A 24,290-nucleotide genomic window follows, 5' to 3' on the forward strand; every position below is an offset into this window, starting at 1 on the left:
AGAACACCTTTTTGCAATTGTTAAAAATTTGTAGTTCTTCTAATTAATAGTTAAACATACTCTCTAAAATTTACTTAAGCTGCTTTCTAAATAACCTTATTAACTTTTCATAAATTACATCCATATGTTAGTGAGCATTCCGACGCTGTCTAGGGAAGATTCTTTGTAGTTAGATGCCAGGTGAATGATGGTACAGTGAAGTTGTGATTGCAGAGTAGTGTTTGTGAAATTTAATTCTTAATTACAGCAAGGTTGCCTGTTGCCAGTGTCATTGAATGTGAGGAGTAGCAGCAAACTGAATTGCTGTCATCATGCTGCTAACATTTATTTTGTGCAGCTTACTTCATCATTCAATTTTTTCTTAGATTTAGAACACACTGCCTCTTGATTGTAGTTACCCTCCTGTTTTGCGTAACTCACCTGTTGATTGTGTCCATTTGCATTTCCAAGTCACAGTATACAAGTGAAGAACACACAATTAGAAGCACTCCTGAAACATTGGAAAAATATTGTTTTTCAAGAAAAAACACACATGACTGACACACAAAGTACAAACATATTAAAAGCCTTTACATATGATGTGGGTTAAGCATGTGCTTAACCTTTACATGGGGATTAATGACCAATGTCAGTGTGATTGTGTCAGTGACATCCAGGAGCTTGGTTCTGGACTGCATGGCCAAGAGGCCACAGGTTCAGAACTTTTTTACTGTTTTTTAGTAACCTGTAACTGTATTTTATCTTTTATAACAAACACCTTTGTAAACTACTTGAATAATTTTCAGAATAATATTGTACATGCTCCTGCTGGATACATTTCCCACTGTTTATTTGTCAGTAGATTTTTTTGTTTTGTGAAAAAATGTTCTGATATCATTATAGTATTTGTTGAAAGTTTCCCCACCCTGAAACACCCAACATATGTACTGCTGTTCTTATCTTAATATAGATGACAAACTATCAAGTGAAACCGACTTTAACGTCAGCAAGGCTAACCTGAAATGTTGTCAAGAGCTGAAAGTTACACAATTTAGGTTCTGTTAGTACAGCATTTGACACAGTGTGACGTGAGGAACCTCGGCTTCACTGGGTACATTCTTTGCAAACTTTGCTGTATAGATGGCTGTCATATATGCCAGTGAAGGAAGTTGATCTTTGATAAGAGAACACAAGGTTTTGGTAACCACTGTGACAACAACAAGCTTTAGAAATATACATAGCAGAATTTCCCTAACCTCTTGTATACCCGCTATCTTCCTGTTGTGGTAGACTTGGGGCTGGCCAGATCGAATAGACCTATGAGGCAAAACTGTTCAATCTCAACAGATAACAAACATTTTACCACAGGAAACTATTTGCTATCATTTGTGTTTATTTATGATGTTTCTTTCTGCTTTCTTTTTGAAAAAAATTCAGAGTATATAATAAATATCGTGCTTATCAAAACAATAAAGTCTGCACTTTTCCTTGACTTCATCATATTTTATGGTGTTGCATTCTATGCAGTAATGTTTAATGTATTTAAATGGAAGCTTGGTCTTTAATCCATGAAAAAACTATAATGTGAAAGTAAAAATAAAATCAGATAGACATTTGGAAATTTAGTATATTGCAAAATGAAAGCAGCAAAGTTGTCAACATTTAGAAGAGAGCCTGCTGCAGTTTACTAGAACCTAAAATTTTTGCCTGTGAGGTTAAAACCTAAAATACTGTATAAAGTCAAAGTCACTCGAGTAGCTTAAAGACAAAAGAAAATAGTGAAGAGTGACCCAGTCAAAGGCCAACTCTTATATCAGATTGTGATTTTGTGGCTGGAGTTGAAAATTGCTATTCAGAAATTTTCTAAGCCAGAGGATAATTTGAGTTACTTTGTCAGGATCAATGGGCAAAAATTATATTGATTTGCAAATTTGTCAGGGTCTTTGAGTCATGTAAAAAAGTAAGTACACCCTAAACATTGTTACACAAATCCTGTGTTGTAAATCACAGTGATACAGAATTTCTCCAATATGATGTAAAAGACTGATAAAGTCATGCAGAAAATGATTAAGGTTATATTACCACCAAAGATGAGTTAATTTAGAATGTAATTCTCTTTCATGTACTCATATCACAAGAGTTTTCTTAACCAGTTAATTGTGTGACTGTCATATTATGCGTTAATAACGTTTTAGGTAATAGGTGGTGCAAAGAAACATAAGGAATATATATCAGGTAATCTGACTTGTGCTTTCTATTAAATAAGTTCCATGTTTTAATATATTTTTACCTAACGTGGCACAGGAGAGTGGTGACATAATGCATGTTAATCAGACACACAAGTTAAAGGTTTACTGTACTCTGTAAATATGATATTACTACTACTGTGACTTCTGTTGCTACTGCTGATTCATGAGTTATGTTTCTGTCACACTTGGTTAGATTATCTTATTTTAGGACTTCGTAAGGTTAGATGATGGTGGGCTGTATGTAAGTTGTAGAATTAAATGAGAAGCTTAGTGCCTCCTGAGTAGGGATGGGAATCGAAAACCGGTTCTTGTTGAGAACCGGTTCCCACTGTTTCAATTCCTTGGAATTGTTTGCCATTTTTGCAAACGATTCCCCTATCGATTCCAGTCGCCTCGAATGACGTCACCGCGTTGCGTAGCGTCATTTACCCAGCAGGAAACATGGCGCCTAAGCGGCACAAATGCTCAAAAGTTTGGTTATACTTTACGAGAAAGGATGACAACAGGGCAACTTGCAATACTTGCAAAGTAGATATTTCATCAAAGGGAGGAAACACTACGAATATGCAAAAGCATTTGCACACAAAACGTGCGATAACCTTAAATGAATGTTGTTTTTAATCCGCTCCGGACTAGTGAATCTCAACCCAGCAGCAGCGGTAACATTTGCAGGTCCTCTCCAGTTAACCCTTTAACCGCCAACTCCCTAAATATTCCCCACGCCAGGCGAAATCTGAACAATTTTCGTTTTTTTACTTTTTTACATTTTTTACATTTATTCAAGCAGTATTGACCACTAAATGTTGTGCAAGTTGCCAGTGTATACACGAAATCTATAAATGTAACCTGAATTCTCAGCTAAGCAAAACATCTTGATACCAAACCGTGCCCTTTTCAATGGTAGATACTGTCGAAACTGTAAGCGGCCCTTCCACGACAATAAACTTTCATCAACTGCAACTGACGGTCCTGGCATGTAGGGCAACTGAAATGCTTCAAATAAATGATCAATCAAAGGACGTAGCTTGAACAAGTGGTCGCGGTTTGGATCTTTCTTATCTGGCTCGTTTCTGTTGTCATTCAAATGAAAGAATTTCAGCAGCAAAGAGAATCGGTTACGTGTCATGACAGCTGCAAAAATAGGTGTTGCATACATAGGATCTGTAGACCAGTACATCTCAATATCTGGTTTTCTGATTATTCCCATCAACATCAAAATCCCAATGAATTTTTTCATTTCGTTTTCATCAGTGTCAAACCAAGCACGAACACGGGAATGTGGAGGTAAATTGGGATTTTTCTCAATAGACTGTGCTGCATACAGATTTGTCTGATGAACAAAATGTCTGATCAAATCAGGTGACACAAACAGCTCATAAAACTGCTCAGCAGTGTAATTGTTTACATCAACAATAAAGCCACACGTTCCCTCAAACGAATGCAGAAAAGGTAGTTCACCACGGGCAGCAGCCCAGCTGAGATGCTGGGGATACACCCACTCAGCGCCGTCATCCGATGCGTCTTCATTCACAGTATCATGCAGCGCACGTTGCTGCTCATCACTGTCGCTAAAATCTTCTTCAGAACTGCTACAATCATGATCAGAACTGTCCAAAATCGCCTGCAAAGCCTCACTTGAAGTCAGTTTACGTTTCGCCATATTCACAGCTGTTACATGCGAATCACGTCACATGACCGGCCAAAACAACCACAGACTTGTCGAAATACAACGTAGTAATAATACCCACGCCAAACCGTCAGTTATACTACTTGCCAGGCATTCATATAACCACAGGCAAATGTGCCGGATAATTCCGGCAGTATGGCATTAGCAATAAAACAACGGTGCCGGATATATCCGGCAGAGGGCGGTTAAGGGGTTAATACGGCAGGTAACTAATCAACTAACATTGCATATTATGTTAGCGCGATTTGCCTTATTTCAAAACCTGCTATTACTGTGCATTGCATTTAGATGACCATGACGAGAGAGACAGACAGAGTCTGGCTGTCTCAGATGCTGGCAGTTCTCGCTGCAGTCTACCGGTAGCTTCTCCTTTCACAGAGGCGGGGAAAAGTAAAATGACACAGGCCAGGATAGACGAATGTCACCGAGCAGTGACTAAGTTTGTGGTAAAAGGCTTGCACCCATTTGCCACAGTAGATGCCCCCGATTTTCGGTAAGTGAATGTGTTTAATTGTAGGCTAAGTCAGGGAATGTCAAATTTGCATGTTCTCCTCTTACCAGATGTTTCATCCGTTTCCATTTCTGAGCTGATACATGTTGAAGGCAGCCGTCACTGCAGATGGATGGGCAAGTTTTAGTCAAGATCATTACCTCACAGTAACGCTGCATTATGTCAGGAATGGCCAGGCTCAAGAAAAAGTCCTCAAAATAAAACCAGTGTACCAGGCACAGACAGGGACAGCTGTAGCAGAGGAGACTGATGAGATCTTGGAGGAGTATGGTATCACAGACAAGGTTGTGGCAGCCACTGTTGATAATGCGGCCAACATGGATGTAGCTGTCAAAATAGTTGATGGTTGCAGAATTGCACTGTGCACAGTTCCATTGGACTTGAGTTGATTGTACTTGTTGCTGGCTGATGTAGTTTTATTTTTGAGTGCTCAGCTCATATATACTTTTAAAAAGGAGAGTGTAAATGTTACTGGACATTCTTGTGTAATTGCCACAGAATAATTTATGTTATACTTTGTTATTGCTACAGAAGAATATTTATTTTATTATTATTTTACATTTACACATTTTTTTCTGGGGACCCCGTGGCACCCCATCAAGGAGCCGTAGGCTGTGGATCTCTTAAGATCTCACTGTTGGGTTTGTAAGGTCATGCTACTCCTAAATTTCTATCTTGTTCAAAGATAAGATATAAAACAAAGTTCTAAGTTAATCGACCTGTGTGTTCTCCTTTTTTAAAAATAAGAATCGATAGGAGAATCGATAAAGAATCGAATTGTTAAACAGAATCGAAAATGGAATCGGAATCGTGAAAATCTTATCAATTCCCATCCCTACTCCTGAGAGACTCACGGTTTAAATTCTTTCCAGATATGTCAGTTATTTTCTAATTTTTATGTTATCACTGCATAAACAAGCTGATATTTTGTACATTGTCTCTAAAAAGAGGAGGAGTATTCCAGCTTATTACATTAATATGAAAGTGGGGGAGGGTGAATATAATTTATCTTCACCATTTTTATTGAGAATGTTATAATAATTTTATTTTCTGATTTTGTCATTACTTAGCATCAAGTATGATTAAACTTACAAATTCAGTTATACTGTTAATTATGTTTTCCATTCTCCAACTTAGACAATCCAAAATTACTGAGCAAAAAATTAATTGGCAGCATAATGCTACCCTGGCATAATATAATAATGTTAAGGTGTTTTTTTTTTTTGTTTTTTTTTTTTGTATTTCAGGTATAATACATAATTTTGCTGTAGCCAAAAAAATATGGTTAAATAAATCTCACTTCTTTAATTCGGGACATGGATTTCAACAGAATTTGAGACTGAGAACACTCAGTTGTGGTACACAATATGTACATCAACATATTTTTCCTTTGTTTTCTTTTATTGTACTTAGTGAGCTTTGTTACATTTTAAGGTGGATTTACATTTCACATGATATGGATTATACAGTTGTACATGAACACTGGCTAAATTTGGCAAGTGATTCAAACTGAAAATTCTTCTATATCACATTCACATAACCCCTTTTCATGAAAGTAAGAAGCAGACTTGTAAGGTCATGAGTGTTGTTCTGTGTTTTTCATTTAATAGAGTACTATGCGCATATGGAGAATTCAATAATCTGTCATCAGGTGTTCCTGTCAGCTGCATGGGAAAGACAGTCCTGTTTTGTAAAGTAATAGGAGTAGAGTATGTGGTTTTCATATACCAGTGTTTGCAATCTGAATGTTTCATATTAAGATCTTTAGTCTGTGTAACATTATAAAAAACAAAACACTCATTTTTAAATAGGGAGATGGTATTTTGTATTACAAAATGCAGCAATGTTAATGTTAGTTGTGCCCAGTTTGTGGCATTTTTGTGTAATGCAAGTACAAATAAATGCATTTTTCCCAATTGCCATATATGGCATGAAAACATAACGCAAAACACATCCCAATATTCAATATTCATCTTCTAGTGAATCAATTTATATACCACAAAAAAAAAAAATACTGCAATACTAGACTGCACAGATTTTTGTCAACCACCTGTACTGCTGACATTGCATAGGTTTGCTAAATTAACAGGAATAAAGGAAAGAATAATTCAATAAAGGGTGAATAGTTCTAAGGGCTAATTACTATTCTGGGTGTTATTCTAGATGATTATCCACTGTTGTTTTTAAAAAAAAAAAAAAAAGGCTTATTTTTTTCATATTTTCAGATTACTGAGCTAAGACAACGACTTGCAGATTCACAGAAAGCTGTTGCTGATCTTGAAGCAGAACGTGAACAAAGACAGCGGGATTATGATCGTAAACTATTGCTTGCCAAGTCTAAAATTGAAAATGAAGAGGTAAGTGGGAGTGCTGTTTAACATACAACTTGCATAATTACTACATTTCTAAAGGAAATAATTTTTTTCTATATAGATTTATTTTTTTGGTTTCATAAAAAAAAAGGTTCTCATTTTAAATAACACAAAATGGTGCATATATAAGGTTAGTACTAAAATCTTTCTTTGTAGGTATCTGTTAAATTGGAATATTGTCATGGAGCAATATTTCTCCTATCTTTTAAAAATCTGTCATATTATGGGATCTTACCAACAGAGAGAGAGAGAGTGTTTATGTATTAACACAGGGTAATATAAATCAGGTAATCCACTTATTTTATACAGTTGTGGGTTCCAAGATTGAATTGAATGACCTTTTTAAAAATGTATATTAATTTAGGATTGCTGTTACGAAGGGGTAAAGAGTGATTTTTGGGTCATCTGATTTCTGTTTTTTCTCTTAATGTAAATGTTTGAAACTTGTCTTCCATTTGATTAGTAACATTGTGCAGAACTATATTGATCAATGAAGAAGTACATTTAATAATATTTCAAATTCAGAATACTAGACTATAAAATTTGAACAAATCAGAAGCTTAGTGCTTTTTATTGAGGCACTATAAATGTCCTTTTTCTTCTAGTCTGAGAAAGAAAAGTATATAACAGAGGTTACAGAGCTGAAACAAAAGATTAAATACATGCAGGATCAACTAAATCCACTTACTAAGCAATGGGAATATCAAGAGAAGGAGATTCAACGCTTAAACAAGGTGAGTACTTTTAAGTCATGCATGAAGTACCAATACTGTGAAATAACTGTACCTTATTATATTTATGATACTTGCATTTCAGTTTCTTAATTTATTATAATTCTGTATTTATTGGCTGACATTACTTATCATTTAATACAAAAAATGACTGCAGGTAACTGTTGTTATGGAATTACTATATGTACCATCACTGTAGACATTGGTAAATTGATTTCACATTCTTTTATATTTAATACAGATTAGCATCACAAAACTTGAATGAAAAATTAAGGGAAAAAGTATATTCTTTTTAATGAGTTTGGGGGTGCTAGTTATAAATTCTTAATTCAGAAGATCATTATAATGTATTTTATAATAGATTTGTTGTCCAGTACTGCATAGATAATATTAAAAATAAACGTTTTTCCAATTATTCTTTCATGTCTTTTAAATATCTGAAATTTTCCATTTAGTTTATGAAATAAACATAAATTAGGATTACTCGGAATATTAGTACTGAAAAATCACCAAAAAAACATACATTGCCTGTGTTGAATATTGTATTGTTGTGTGTGTCTTCAGGCCCTAGAAGAAGCTTTGAACCTGCAAACTGCTACAGCTCCCCAGGCCACAGTTTTTAATAATCATGGAGATGGAGGAATGAACTTAAGACGACAGGAGCTGCTTACACAGATTTCTGTTCTAAAGGAACAGGTATGCACATTGGTGTATTAAAAAATATCTTGAAACAGGTTGATTATTATTGCCAATTGAATTCATTATTTTATTACAGTAGGTTCTGTAAATATGCAAACACATTACCCAAAATCACATGTATGAAATAAAATATAGTATCTTTTGTTAATATTGCCAAAATATATACAGTAGGATATATGTATGTATTGTAGAGCTAAATAATGCATTTAGTGTAAAAACTTAAAAATGTAAAATCCTGATGATATTTTCTTAAGCACAGGTCTCAATCATTTTTTAGGTCATTGTTTGAGCTCTAATAGTTAAAAAGCTAAAGGGACTGCATAATATGAAATTAATGTGTCCTTGAAACAGACACTAAATGATAGGCTTGCACAAAAAAAAATTAACACATTACCTGGTACTGACAAAAATATGTAGTCATTTTTTGAGATAAAACCTTCATAAAAACTTTAATTAAAAGAAGAACTAGAACACTTTTTTCAGTTGGTAATAACTAAACAAAATTCCCCACCCTTTTTTATTAATAACTAAAAGTAACCTCTGTAATTTACTTGAACTGCTTTCCAAATAAGTAATATATGCTAAATCTAAATATGGGGAAGTGACCAATGTGATTGCATAGGTACTAAGATCCAGAAGCTTTTCTGGATTGCATGTTCAAATGAGTTGGGCCACAGGTCCCTGCCTCGGAGGCTAAAGTAAATGGCAATACGTGCAAAGCATGTCTGTGTGATTATTATACTAAATAATACAGCCTTGCCTGATGGTAGTGTTATACTCTCCAAACATACTGCCCTGATCCTCACTACACGAGTATCCTTTAAATTGTTTGAGGATTATGAAAATGATATAACGCATACACCATGGCAGGCCCTGTCACTAGATCTCAGTAAAACAGAAGACTTAGAGATTTATGATAGAGCTGCAACCAAGACAGTATTTTCCAGCACCATTATCAGAATGCCAAATAATGAGTATTTCTTGGAAGAATTGATGTTGCACCCCTCTAGTGCAATTCCAGATACAGTGGAACCTCAGTTCACGACCATAATTTGTTCCAAAACTCTGGTCGTAACCCGATTTGGTCGTGAACCGAAGCAATTTCCCCCATAGGATTGTATGTAAATACAATTAATCCGTTCCAGACCATACGAACTATATGTAAATATATATATTTTTTTAAGTTTTTAAGCACAAATATAGTTAATTAAACCATAAAATGTACTGCGTAATAGTAAACTAGATGTAAAAACATTGAATAACACTGAGAAAACCTTGAACAACAGAGAAAACTAACACTGCAATAGTTCGCGCTATAGCGCTACCAACCGCTGGCTAAAAACACTTTTTTTAATGAGTTTTAAGCACAGGGAAAAAAATGAATATTTGAAAAAATATGTAATTTAATAAACCACCAAGAAAAGTAACGTTGCAACAATGCACGTTATGAACCGATCACTGTAAACAGAAGTGAAAACAAATTCAAGCCCAGTGCATTCTTTAACTGCCTTCCTACCTTATGCGTCCAGCCCCCTCTCTCTCGCGCTGCCTGTGTGTGTGTGTCTGTCTCTCTCTCTCTCTCTCATGCGCTGCATGTACAAACTGAAAGGGAGACTGGCTTGTTCGTATACCGAGTGTGTGGTCGTGAACCTAGGCAAAAGTTTGGCAAACTTTTTGGTCATAAACCGATTTGTACGTGTACCGAGACATTCGTGAACCGAGGTTCCACTGTACTTACAAAATCCATGTGAATTCTCATTGAAATTGTTCTGGGAGCTTTTTGTGGTCACAGGGCTGTGGAGTTGGACTCCAACTTGAAAATTTGTAAGTTTCACTCCAAATTTAATATATGCTAAGTTTTTAAGTGTTAGCTTTTATAGAAGAAATTATTATTCTCTAACTGCGGTGGGCTGGCACCCTGCTTGGGTTTGTTCCTGCTTTGCGCCCTGTGCTGGCTGGGATTTGGCTCCAGCAGACCCCCGCAACCCTGTGTTAGGATATAGCGGGTTGGAAAATGACTGACTGACTGACTATTCTCTAATGGTTAGTGGGTATTTATTTATTTATGTATGTATGTATGTATGTATGGTAAATGACAACAAACACCCTCATCTCATATAGTATATAGCAAATGAGAGTGCTTGTGAAAAAAAGTCTGAAGGAAAAGAATCTAGTAGGACTCCATGTAAAAGTTGTGAGTTTGGAACCTTTTTAGTCCCATGAACAAGTATTGGCTGTCAGAGTTTGCAAGTTGCTTATAATTTGCAATAAACCTCCAGTAAATATTTTTATATTTTGAATATGAATAAAACCATTTCATTATAATAATTCTGTTTTTGTTTATGTATTATCAATCCATTGATAGTGTTCTTATTATGATGTCATTTTAAATACCACATATTTAAAGCATATTCTGAAAATAGAGGGGATAGATGTGAAAAGAATAATCAAACCCAGCCATCATAACACAGTAAAAAAGATGATAAAGTCAGACTTTTGGATGAGATTTTCTCTTGTTTAGTTTCTGATGGAAAGGAGCTATCTGAGCTATGTTTTATACAGTGCATCCGGAAAGTATTCACAGCGCATCACTTTTTCCACATTTTGTTATGTTACAGCCTTATCCCAAAATGGTTTAAATTCACAGCCTTTGCTCAATACTTTGTCGATGCACCTTTGGCAGCAATTACAGCCTCAAGTCTTTTTGAATATGAATCCACAAGGTTGGCACACCTATCCTTGGCAAGTTTCGCCCATTCCTCTTTGCAGCACCTCTCAAGCTCCATCAGGTTGGATGGGAAGCGTCGGTGCACAGCCATTTTAAGATCTCTCCAGAGATGTTCAATCAGATTCAAGTCTGGGCTCTGGCTGGGCCACTCAAGGACATTCACAGAGTTGTCCTGAAGCCACTCCTTTGATATCTTGGCTGTGTGCTTAGGGTCGTTGTCCTGCTGAAAGATGAACCGTCGCCCCAGTCTGAGGTCAAGAGCGCTCTGGAGCAGGTTTTCATCCAGTATGTCTCTGTACATTGCTGCAGTCATCTTCCTCTTTATCCTGATTAGTCTCCCAGTTCCTGCTGCTGAAAAACATCCCCACAGCATAATGCTGCCACCACCATGCTTCACTGTAGAGATGGTATTGGCCTGGTAATGAGCGGTGCCTGGTTTCCTCCAAATGTGACGCCTGGCATTCACACCAAAGAGTTCAATCTTTTCTTTCTCATGGTCTGAGAGTCCTTCAGGTACCTTTTGGCAAACTCCAGGCGAGCTGCCATGTGCCTTTTACTAAGGAGTGGCTTCCTTCTGGCCACTCTACCATACAGGCCTGATTGGTGGATTGCTGCAGAGATGGTTGTCCTTCTGGAAGGTTCTCCTCTCTCCACAGAGGACCTCTGGAGTTCTGACAGAGTGACCATCGGGTTCTTGGTCACCTCCCTGACTAAGGCCCTTCTCCCCCGAACGCAAAGTTTAGATGGCCGGCCGGCCAGCTCTAGGAAGAGACCTGGTGGTTTCGAACTTCTTCCACTTATGGATGATCGAGGCCACTGTGCTCATTGGGACCTTCAAAGCAGCAGAAATTTTTCTGTAACCTTCACCAGATTTGTGCCTCGAGACAATCCTGTCTCGGAGGTCTACAGACAATTCCTTTGACTTCATGCTTGGTTTGTGCTCTGACATGAACTGTCAACTGTGGGACCTTATATAGACATGTGTGTGCCTTTCCAAATCATGCCCAATCAACTGAATTTACCACAGGTGGACTCCAATTAAGCTGCAGAAACATCTCAAGGATGATCAGGGGAAACAGGATGCACCTGAGCTCAATTTTGAGCTTCACGGCAAAGGCTGTGAATACTTATGTACATGTGCTTTCTCAATTTTTTAATTTTTAATAAATTTGCAAAAATCTCAAGTAAACTTTTTTCACGTTGTCATGGGTTTGTTGTGTGTAGAATTCTGAGGAAAAAAATGAATTTAATCCATTTTGAAATAAGGCTGTAACATAACATGTTGGGATAGAGTTAGGGAATGCTTCCAGAAGCTTATAAATGTAATGTATGTTGTATTATGAACTTGGAGAAACATAATAAAGATAACATATTTATGTTAAAGAATTTCTGATTAGCAGAGATCAAAGTAGAAGCTTCAGATTGAATAATATTTTATTGGAAAAACTATCTTTTTGAAAACATCATGACAAAGTTATTTCAGATCCAAGCACCATACAATTCAGTAGGTATGTTTTGCATTTTTAATATTAAGGCATTTTTATTACTCAACAGGATGAAATTTGAGAGTTATATGCATTCTCATTTTCAAAATTTCCAGTACTGCGGGAAATGCAACTCACCTACCATAAACTCATATGGAACTAATTTAATAAACTGAACTCTTTTTGTATTATTTTTTTTTTTTCTTTATTTTTAGGTGAAAATATATGAAGAGGACTTCCAGAAAGAGAGAAGTGACAGAGAACGCATGAATGAAGAAAAGGAAAAACTGAAGAAACAAGTTGAGCGACTACAGGGCCAAGTGTCTCTGTTGAACAACCAGGTATGCAGGTACTAATGTTTGTGTCATGTTTTCTTTGTTATTAACAGTGAGTTTTAGAAATCAGGACACACACAAGTTTCTCATCTAAATGTGTTTGTTGTAATGTAAAAGAAAGATTTAATTCTTTTAATATGTTTTTACTATATATTTTTAAATTAGCTACATATTTATAAACATTAAAGCCTGTGCAAGTATACATAGTATTGAACATGTCAACATTTTTTTCAATAAATATATTTCCAAAGAAGCTATTCACATGAAATTCTCACTAGACATTGGTGTTAACTCAATAAATCAGCAAGTAGTTAGGAAGTAGATTCACTTTCCATCTGTGCAAATTGATATCAGGAGGGTTAGTACATATTGATGGGCAGTAAAAAGGTGTTTTGCTACCAAGGTGTCACTCAAGAAACATCTCATCATGGGCAATGGCAAAGAGCTCTAACAAGACCTAAAAAACGTAATTGTTGAAAACCATATCAATGGGATCTGGTTAGAAGTATTTCAAAATTTCTGAATTTAAGCACCACTGGGGCCATTATCTGCAAGTGGTTAGTAACATTCCTCCACCATCAACTGGCCATGCACAGGAGCTCCTCGCAAGATTTCTGACCAGGGAGTCAGAAGAGTAACCCTAGAGCGAAGGACCACTTGGAAGAATCTCGAGAAAGACTTGGAGGCTGCAGGTACAATTGTTACAGAAAAAACAATAGACAGTGCGCTCCCCTGGCATGGCCTTTATGCGCACTTACCCTGCAAGATTCCATTACTTAAGAAAAGGCATGTTGAAGCTTGTTTAAAGTTTACTATACAACATTTAGACAGGCCTGTGAAAATCTGGTAGACTGTAGTCTGGTCAGATGAGACCAAAGTTGAACTTTTTGGTTGTCATACTATACACCATGTTTGGAGTAGTGCACTGCATATCACCTGAAAAACACTATATTAATGGTGAAGTTTGGAGGTAGAAGCATCATGGCATGGAGCTATTTCTCATCTCATGCTACTAGCAGATTTCACGTAATTGAAAGAACGATGAACGAGAGATTCTTGAAATCAATCTGCTGCTATCCACTAGGATATTGAAAATGAGGCATGGATGGACCTTCCAGAAGGACAGTGACCCAAAACATGCAGCAAAGGCAACTCTCATTTGGTTTCAGAGAAAGAAAAATCCCATTGTTAGAATGGCCCAGTCAGTCTGACTTAAATCCAAATGAGCATTTGTAGAAGGAACTAAAGGGCAGGGTTCACAAACAGGCTCCCTAGAATTTTCAGGATTTAAAGACATTCACTTCAGAAGAATGGGTCAAAATTACACCTGAGCACTGCAGGCAATTGGTTTATTCATACAGGTAGCAACTTAAAGCTGTCCATACAAACAAAGGCCTCTCCAACTAAGTATTAAATTAGCATGTTCAGCATGTTTTCCCTGTGTCATTCCACTTTATTATACCTACCTTTTATTTATGGCCTGTAATGTTGTGAATTCTTTTATTTGTGGATTTTTGAGTTGATACCAATATCTGGTAAGAATTACAAATGGATAGCCTGATTGGAAATATATTTACTGAAAACAATATTGATGTGTGCACTACTCATCATCCCCCCACCACCCCCCCACCCCCATTTCCACTAAAATCTAATCAATGATATACAGTATCTGAAAAAATATATTAAAATAGATGATGATGCTGTGGTGTTAAATTTTTAGCAAAGATCTACAGTTTATGTTTGCAAGATAACTAGTCAGGTCAGACTTGTCATGTTTTTTATGGGCTTATGGCAGTATTTTCCTAATTTAGTTATTCTTGGGCTGTAAAGGTGCTTGAAAAAGCTGTCATCTTTGAAAATTTTGTTTTTTTTTTTTCTGTCTGAATATTGATATCCTACCAGGACCAACATTGCATGTTAGAAGGAAACAAGGCCAACTGTACTGTTTTTGTAGTTGCTAGGTGTACTGTGTATATTTTCAAGTTGTAGTCCTTTTATCAATAAGTATATGTGTGTTTTGTGTATATAAATATATATGAATATATGTGTATATATTTGGTATAAAATAAAATATTTATATAACATTGACTCTTACAATTAGTTTCCATACAATGTTAATAACTGTTTTGCTACAGATGTATTTGCTGCCACAGAAATTTCCAAGATTATTAACTGATGATTAACTGCATTGCTTGTATAAACCATCCGTTGGTTGTAGCTAAGTGCAAGTAATGATAATAAATAGCAACACTTAACAGTCACCATCTGCCTGTTGAACTAGTAAATAAAGAGCTGTAGTAGTCAAATGATGATGTAGTAGTCAAAGGTGACCACAGGGCCAAAGTTAAATATTACTATACAAGAATTCATGAGCACATCATTTTCTAATGAAATTTTCATTTTCTGCTTTATTCATGAACATTTTGTTTTATTTTCTGTATTCTAGATATACATTCCTATATTCAGCACATGTTCTGTTTCTGTTGTATTTATATAGTAAATGAGGCATTCTAAAGTGTATTAGCAACAATATGACTTTGTGAACTGTATTCACATGTACTTACAAGTTATACTATATATATATATATATATATATATATATATATATATATATATAGTACTAACTATAAATACGACAGTTACTATTCGAGATAATATAGTACGCTGAATACTATTTGAAAAGAAAAAGTGCCAACCAAGATTGCAAACCTCAGATAAAATTTCCATCTGCTAAACTATTAACATTTCCTAACAGTCACATTCTTAAAGTCGAAAAAGCAGTTGCAGTGGATATGTTTCTCTTGATGAAGTTCATGTGCTGTTGTCTCAATTTGCACCACTTTTGTTTGTTGTTCATAGAGACTCTATTCTTAGCTTTATAAATAAGCTGCAGATTTTTGTTGACTGCTTAACATTTTTAAAATGTTAAGATTTCGATTTTGATTTCTGTTTACAAATGTCCCTTTACCTGTTATATATTCAGGGCTATTTTTTGTTTTAATACCATTTGATATCTTTGCCTTTATTGTATGCCGTTCTCTTTCATTCATAAATATCTAACATACCCAAATAGTTGATTAATAAAATACCTGTACTTGCATATAATATTTACATAAATGGTTGACTTGTTTCCTATATTGCACACAGTGTTTCCAGGACTTACTATAATTGGACTATGCAACAGGTGTATTCCTGAACTGCAGCAACTTAATAACATGACTTTAATAATCAGGATAAAAACTTTGTAAGCTGACATTTTCCATTCTTCATAACTATGTATGAAGTTTTATGTAATATAGAGAATATTCACTTGTAACAGAAGAATTGTGTATCAGAAGCAGAGCCATGCATGCTTAAAGTTACTTGCTGATTTTATAGTTACTGCTGTCTGATTGAAATACTCATTTTGAAATTATTTAGGCACATTTTTTCCATGATTACTCTGGAACCATATAAGAATGTGAGACATATTGCGTGAAATGAATCACTGCAAGACTAACAAACGTCCTAATCATGCAACATCTCTTGTTGGTAGTAATTAGTTTAAATTCCTCAAAGTACAACTTTTTGATTGTGTGATCTTGTACTGAGTCACAAAATGCGGCAAAACAAAACCAGCCAATAAGGCTGAGTGATATTTTATTATCTGCTGTTTTCTATTCCTGTTAAATGTAACCTACATTGAGAAAATCACTTCTGGATATAGCAGCAATTGGTCAAGTGGCAAAACATGTACTTTAACTTATTTGTAGAAAAAAGCAACTTTGAGAAATGCCAAAATATGTACACTATATTTTCTGTAATAGAAAAAAATATTTATTTAGCATTTTTAAATACATCTCTTTGAACGCATTTGCCAAATTTATATAAACTGAATTCACCCTTACTGTAATATTTTCATATATTCTGCCATACAATTGGCATTACATTTATACAACCAAAGCTTCCTAACCAGGAATCTATTTAGGAATGATTAAAAGTCGAGGTTTCAAATACTCATGTATTGTTCCTTGCAATAGTAAATCATTGTTCTGAAAAACCGAAAAAAGCATCCTTATTTCCACTCCTGCCTGCAAACAGAGATCATCATTTGAAACTGCAAGTCCTCTTGTGCTGCTCTGGTAGAAAAAAAACACTGTACACCCAAGTTAAAATTAGCCAGTCACCACCTTGACCTTCATCAGTGGGTGGTGTTGGATCTTGCACTTGATTTTTTTCTATCCCTGAACAAAAAATTAAAATGGCTGCTTCACAGAACATGCCGTAATGCTGAATATTTTTTTTTTTAATTTTATTTATTAATTTTATTGTAATCATTCCATACAAATAAATCAATTTATAACAAAAGAGAAGGAGAGCTTAGCCAAAGGAGAATTGCTTAGGGCTTTTTAATAAGGCAACAATAAACAAAAGAAAGGAAGAAATATATATAGGTAAATAAAAAATGGAGAAGGGAAATAAATGTGGTAATAGTTATTTCTCTTATTCTAAAATAATATTGATTAGATCCTGCCAGGTTTTGAAAACATTCTGTACAGATCCTCTAACTGAGAATTAGATTTTTTCCAATTTGTAATGCTGAATATTTTGACCCAACTTGCATGTAACTACCGACATGGTTGACACTACAGGGCAGTCTATGACAGACAAGATAGACGGGGTTGCCCTCATCACAATTTTTAAACATTTTTATATATTGTATATACATTGGATACAAAAAGTATTCAGACCCCTTCACTTTCTGTGCAATGTATTGTGTTGTAGATTTAATTTTAAATGGGTAAATTTGCCATTTTTTCCCATTTAATCTACATACTGTAATCCATTTCAAGCCAAAATTACATCAAGGTCTTGTCACCAATTATCCTGTGAGTGTTTGTGTTTGCATGTTCTTTTTTTATATATATATTATACCATGCAAGTAATTATATTAGTGCATTCTGTATGTTTTCATTTAGAATACATGAATTTGTGGGCAAAATAAATTGTAATTTGCATAACAAAACAAAATGTAAGATTGTAATTATTACATGTATTTTTGTGTTGGGTTCTAAATTATTCAGTATAGCATGGAAACATAAAAATGTACTCTACATGGCAACGTTTATAAAGCAAGATTTAATGCACAGTCAGGGCTGGTTCATGCCTGCTCTTAGTGCTTCTGCCATATGCTACTGTGTTGAACTAAGCAGATTAGTATGGATGGATAAATTAACCTAATGTTTCTCCTTTAACCAAATAAACATTTTTCCTTATTGTGTTAAATTATGTCAAATCTAGTCATTTTTAAAAATATATTTTGTTATCTCTGCTTGCCTCAGTCCAAGAGTACAAACAATATTTCTGTCTTACATTATTTAAGTCAATTATCTTTTATTCATAACAAGTAGAAAAAAAATATTTCGTGAAAATAAACTTAAGATAGTAACACTTTTGACTTTCCATATTATTTTTAAAATTTTGTTCTTTTTGTTTTCTTTTTTTGTGGTTTTTCTTTCACTAAATTATGAAAAGGGTTTCATCACAGCAAAAAATAAATAACATTTTTCGACACTTAACCTTCTTAACATTAGTCCCAAACGTCATTTGTGCAGCTGTATAGATGCATTTCGCGTATGCGTTAGACCCAAACATTACTTGGCTTGTAAAAGTGCCAACAGCATTAGTGCCCAGCGTTGCTCAGGAAACATTATAGGCATGTTTTGCATAAGCAACAGCCCCACGTGTTACCCAGGCAACAGTGGAGAGTCATATTCTCCTAGCCTCATAATGGTGCCTCGTAAGGAATGTTTTTCAGCAGCCCAGGTGTTGCACACTCTTGACAGTGATACACGCAGTGATGACGAAATGAATCTGTCTTCCGACAGTAAAACTGAAACAGACCATGAAACTGAAAGTGATTCTGATGAATCCGAAAGTGATGCTTGTGTGCTGTTGAAAGCTGATCAGCCTGGGGAAAAAAATCCACAAGGAATCACGCTATTATTGTCCCAATTGTGATGTTGGATTGTATATTTCAACGTGCTTCAAGATATTCCACACAAATGACACATTTTGGCAGTATATACAGTATTAACATTTTATTATTAATAGTAGTTGTATTAGTATTTTGATGATTATTGTGATTATCATTATTCATAATTATTTGTATCATTTTACTTTCTATACTTATGACTTTGTACTTTTTAGTGTTTTGCATATTTCACAGTAGTAAGATCAGATTTAATAAATATGTCATTTTTCAAGCCCCAAAAAAAAACTAACACTATTGAATAAGAAAAATGTAAGGGTTAAGAGTCCTGTTAATTTTTAGACCAGTGTTTTTTTGGTATTTGGTATGCTATGTTAAATTCCCCAGGCCCAAAGGTCTATCTGCATGACCTTTGGCAGTCAGAGCGCAGGATCAGCCATTGTACAAACCCCCCCCCCCCCAAAAACACACACACAAACACACCTTCTGGTTGTATGGCTATGCATGATGGAAGTACTTTGTAAAAGGTTTAAAAAAAAAACAACTTTTTTTTGTATTGTAGATTTGTTATGAAGCAGTTCTTTTGTATTTAGAAAATATGTTTTTTCAGTTTTCTAATTTATATATTAGGTAAAAACCTTTTTACACATTTTCATTTATTTGTAAATTTAATAAATCAGAAAATAACTTGTGCATCATTGTTCATACATTAACATAATATGATGTTGCCTAAGTAAATCAATTGTTATGTTAGCCTTTGAGATTATTACTTTATGCTAAAGCTTCTAGCTTTACATGTCTTTCTCCTCATTCAAACAAATGTGAAGTCATAGTTCAATCAGTATTTTTCTGCTGATCACTAAGAATATGATTCTTCTCTGGAATCAGTTCAAGTGTGTTTTTTTTCTTTTACTCACAAACTGAGTTACTCCTTCTAATATCTTTTGCCTAAATGTGTTGCTTTCTAAACTGTTTGCTGCTTTTTGCATCTTTTCCTGTGTATCAGCTGCTCCTGGCTCAGAGTGACTGTCAGAGAGAACGTATGGAAAAAGGAAAGCTGGAGAGACTGCACAGACACCTTAAACAGGTACTACTAAACCATGCAACACAGTCCACAAAATTGATACTACATTAGCACATATCTACAACATGACACAGCAGCTGTTTAAAAAGTAACAAACATCCAGTTTTTCATATATAAAAAATGAATACTGTATGACTTTAACATCTAGTTTGATGTTTGACATCTTCTCACCTTAAATTTAAAGTCACCATAGAAAGTGCCAAAATGTGTTAAAATTCTACATCTCAGTTTGCAGTGTCATGTAAGTTCTTTGTAGTACTCTGTGTATCTTGTTTATATACAATATATTTACACTTATTGATGCTTGTCATATATTAAAGAGTTTGTAAAATTTTATCACTAGTTAGATTTAGTTTGTGTAGATTTAGATTTACTATGTTTTCTATCGAGTTTCAATATTTTTTTGGCTGCATGTAACTGAAAATGTGCTTCTTTAAATAAGCTATTTTATAATAATGCACTTTGTAAGTTCAGGTACAGGTGACAAGAATAAAAGTAATTTACAATGTGGTGACATTTTTAGGTAATAATGTGAAAATAGATGGAAATGCAGCAAATAACATAATGCGTTATGGACTGATTAATCAGCTTTACAACATCAAGTAAACTGTTCGGTGGCCCAGCCGTTTTTCTCAAAGTCTGTATCATGCTGCAAGCTTTTGGTTTTCTTTTCTCCACTGACCGAAGCCTTGGGTTGTGTGGAATACTTGTAATTCACTAATTTTGATTTGTGTCTGTTTTTATGTACTGATTTTTCTTGTGTTTGAAGATCAGTTCTACCCACTGAGTCAAGTAATAATATTAAAGTGTTGTGTTAAAAATAAAGCTGTCATTTTTACAGAATGCAAAATAGTAAGTAAAATACTACTGCTATGCCAAAAATTCATTTCAATTTACAAAAATAGCACTTAATTTACGAAACACATGCAACAGAAGTTAAACAGTCTTAAATACTTTTACATCTCTTGTCTTACCTTGTGATACTGTATCTCTTATAATTAAATGGTCATTTATATGTGAAAAACATTTTAAAATATACAAGGCATGTTTTAATAAGAAAACAAAAGTGTCATATAGTTATAGTTTAAAGGGTAGTAAAGCAACATATATTGATACCAGGAATGATTCTATTAGTGTAACTCCAATATATTTTAAGAACTACAGATTAAATTCAGTTGTTTAGTGAGGCATAAACTATATTTGCTTACAGTGGTGTGAAAAACTATTTGCCCCCTTCCTGATTTCTTATTCTTTTGCATGTTTGTCACACAAAATGTTTCTGATCATCAAACACATTTAACCATTAGTCAAATATAACACAAGTAAACACAAAATGCAGTTTGTAAATGGTGGTTTTTATTATTTAGGGAGAAAAAAAATCCAAACCTACATGACCCTGTGTGAAAAAGTAATTGCCCCCTTGTTAAAAAATAACCTAACTGTGGTGTATCACACCTGAGTTCAATTTCCGAAGCCACCCCCAGGCCTGATTACTGCCACACCTGTTTCAATCAAGAAATCACTTAAATAGGAGCTGCCTGACACAGAGAAGTAGACCAAAAGCACCTCAAAAGCTAGACATCATGCCAAGATCCAAAGAAATTCAGGAACAAATGAGAACAGAAGTAATTGAGATCTATCAGTCTGGTAAAGGTTATAAAGCCATTTCTAAAGCTTTGGGACTCCAGCGAACCACAGTGAGAGCCATTATCCACAAATGGCAAAAACATGGAACAGTGGTGAACCTTCCCAGGAGTGGCCGGCCGACCAAAATTACCCCAAGAGTGCAGAGACGACTCATCCGAGAGGTCACAAAAGACCCCAGGACAACGTCTAAAGAACTGCAGGCCTCACTTGCCTCAATTAAGGTCAGTGTTCATGACTCCACCATAAGAAAGAGACTGGGCAAAAACGGCCTACATGGCAGATTTCCAAGACGCAAACCACTGTTAAGCAAAAAGAACATTAGGGCTCGTCTCAATTTTGCTAAGAAACATCTCAATGATTGCCAAGACTTTTGGGAAAATACCTTGTGGACTGATGAGTCAAAAGTTGAACTTTTTGGAAGGCAAATGTCCCGTTACATCTGGCGTAAAAGGAACACAGCATTTCAGAAAAAGAACATCATACCAACAGTAAAATATGGTGGTGGTAGTGTGATGGTCTGGGGTTGTTTTGCTGCTTCAGGACCTGGAAGGCTTGCTGTGATAGATGGAACCATGAATTCTACTGTCTACCAAAAAATCCTGAAGGAGAATGTCCGGCCATCTGTTCGTCAACTCAAGCTGAAGCGATCTTGGGTGCTGCAACAGGACAATGACCCAAAACACACCAGCAAATCCACCTCTGAATGGCTGAAGAAAAACAAAATGAAGACTTTGGAGTGGCCTAGTCAAAGTCCTGACCTGAATCCAATTGAGATGCTATGGCATGACCTTAAAAAGGCAGTTCATGCTAGAAAACCCTCAAATAAAGCTGAATTACAACAATTTTGCAAAGATGAGTGGGCCAAAATTCCTCCAGAGCGCTGTAAAAGACTCATTGCAAGTTATCGCAAACGCTTGATTGCAGTTATTGCTGCTAAGGGTGGCCCAACCAGTTATTAGGTTCAGGGGGCAATTACTTTTTCACACAGGGCCATGTAGGTTTGGATTTTTTTTCTCCCTAAATAATAAAAACCACCATTTACAAACTGCATTTTGTGTTTACTTGTGTTATATTTGACTAATGGTTAAATGTGTTTGATGATCAGAAACATTTTGTGTGACAAACATGCAAAAGAATAAGAAATCAGGAAGGGGGCAAATAGTTTTTCACACCACTGTATGTGTGCACATTTAACATTTCATTACATCCAAGTAGTTGTAACAATATTTTCACTTTAAATCAGGCAAGCTATTCTTCCATTTCATTATGTCACTAACTTTGGAATTTTTCCATTGCAATGATTTGTCGTTAGTCAGCCACATATCAGCTGCAATTAAGGTTTTATTTCCACAGTTAAACTGTATTTGTCCATTTTAGATTCACAAATGCTATTCCTTGACACCTTTACCTTATGATTCGACCATTGTGATTTCATCCTTACTGGTACCTATTTCCAGATGCATTATTAGATTCTTAAAATGCTACCAGAGGATTGATGCATAATTCCAAGAGTTCACATAAATTATAAGCTTTTTTGCCTGCATGTAGTTCTTATTCATTTAAAAACGATCTTCAGTGCAATGCTGAAAAGTATAAAAGTGACCTTCACTACTCTTAATGAAACTGAGTTTCAGGTAGCTGGTGTGTCCTTTTGACTTTGAACTTTCTTATGGCTGTATGCAAAAACATCACATTTATCTCTTGCTGGCAAATTTGGTTGTTTAGTATACTCGATTGCCCACAAGTGTTTGAATTAATGAATTTGAATATATAGTTGGGCATAAAGATAAGAATGATAAGTTAGAAAATGTATTGATGACATTGTATGACATTTGGATGTCCTCAGGGGATTAAACTGATTTTAAAGTTTTGAGCATTTTAAATATATTTACTTCTTTCATCCTAACATTTTTAAGTATTTTGTAATAGTGAGTCCACAATAATAAAATGCCTTTGCTTGTGTTAATAGACTGCATTAAATACATCCTTTTAACAGTATTTTATAATTTTAATGTAGATAAATATTTAGCCCAAATAGGCTTGTGGTGACACAATGGCTTTCATAGATGGCAAATTCTAATTCAAGTGATGAAAAAATGGCATTGATTGATTGTTAGTTGTGGAGGACATATAATTCAAATGTCATAAACATAACATTTTAAAATAAGTATGCTATGAATATTTAGATTCTTTGTAGAAGACTCGGGATAAAATTGAAGGCTGTTTCAGTGAAGGGCGGGTTTAGAGCCTTGCTGATAAATTATAATGTCTGGGAAAGTTGTTTTTAGTGCGTATTTGTTCAGTCTGTGCTTACAGAGCAACATTTGTATACTTACTTTCCTCTTGCTGTATATTCAACTATTATTTGAGGATTAACTTACCACAAGAAGCAGGAGAAGTGAGCCAGTACAAGAGGTTTGCACACATGTGCCTCTACCAGCATTTGACTCACTTGAATTGGGGATCTCTTTTTTTGTCCGGAGTTGTTGGACAAGTTATAGAGGAAAATATACAAGTTGAAGTGACCTTTGTCAAGCTAAATTTGAAACAGAAAACTAACCTGTAACTAAGGTCAACATAGAATGCTCCTCTTTTAAAATGATGATATTGCAAATTTGCTAATGCTTTTCAATGAAAGGCTGTCAAATTTCAAACCTTTGTACAGTGTGCTGCATTTGTGATACCCCAAAATTGAACATTTCTGAAAAATTTCCTTGAATAAGCACATCAAATTTCAACAAATTTGGTGGCTGAGTTGTTCCATGTGGACAGGCAGACAGAAATGGAAAGGAAAGCGTGATAGGTGCTTTTCA

The 24,290-nt window shown here is 35.1% G+C and overlaps 1 protein-coding gene across 3 annotated transcripts in view; it reads left to right on the top strand.

Annotated features, from left to right (window-relative positions):
- Positions 1 to 24,290, top strand: part of tnip1 (TNFAIP3 interacting protein 1) — a 170,295-nt gene that overhangs the window by 68,126 nt on the left and 77,879 nt on the right. For 2 of the 3 annotated variants that reach the window (XR_007936291.1, XM_028813225.2), the window contains exons 11-15: positions 6,652 to 6,783; positions 7,404 to 7,532; positions 8,094 to 8,225; positions 12,656 to 12,781; positions 19,753 to 19,833. Coding sequence is in view for 2 of the 3 variants with exons in the window: in XM_028813225.2 (XP_028669058.1) it covers positions 6,652 to 6,783; positions 7,404 to 7,532; positions 8,094 to 8,225; positions 12,656 to 12,781; positions 19,753 to 19,833 (600 nt within the window). In the remaining variant the exon portion in view is untranslated. The remainder of the gene's footprint in view (positions 1 to 6,651; positions 6,784 to 7,403; positions 7,533 to 8,093; positions 8,226 to 12,655; positions 12,782 to 19,752; positions 19,834 to 24,290) is intronic. The other variant, XM_028813226.2, reaches the window with a different exon arrangement.

The sequence above is a fragment of the Erpetoichthys calabaricus genome, chromosome 11 (assembly GCF_900747795.2).
Source record: "Erpetoichthys calabaricus chromosome 11, fErpCal1.3, whole genome shotgun sequence".
NCBI classification, from domain to species: Eukaryota; Metazoa; Chordata; class Cladistia; order Polypteriformes; family Polypteridae; genus Erpetoichthys; species Erpetoichthys calabaricus.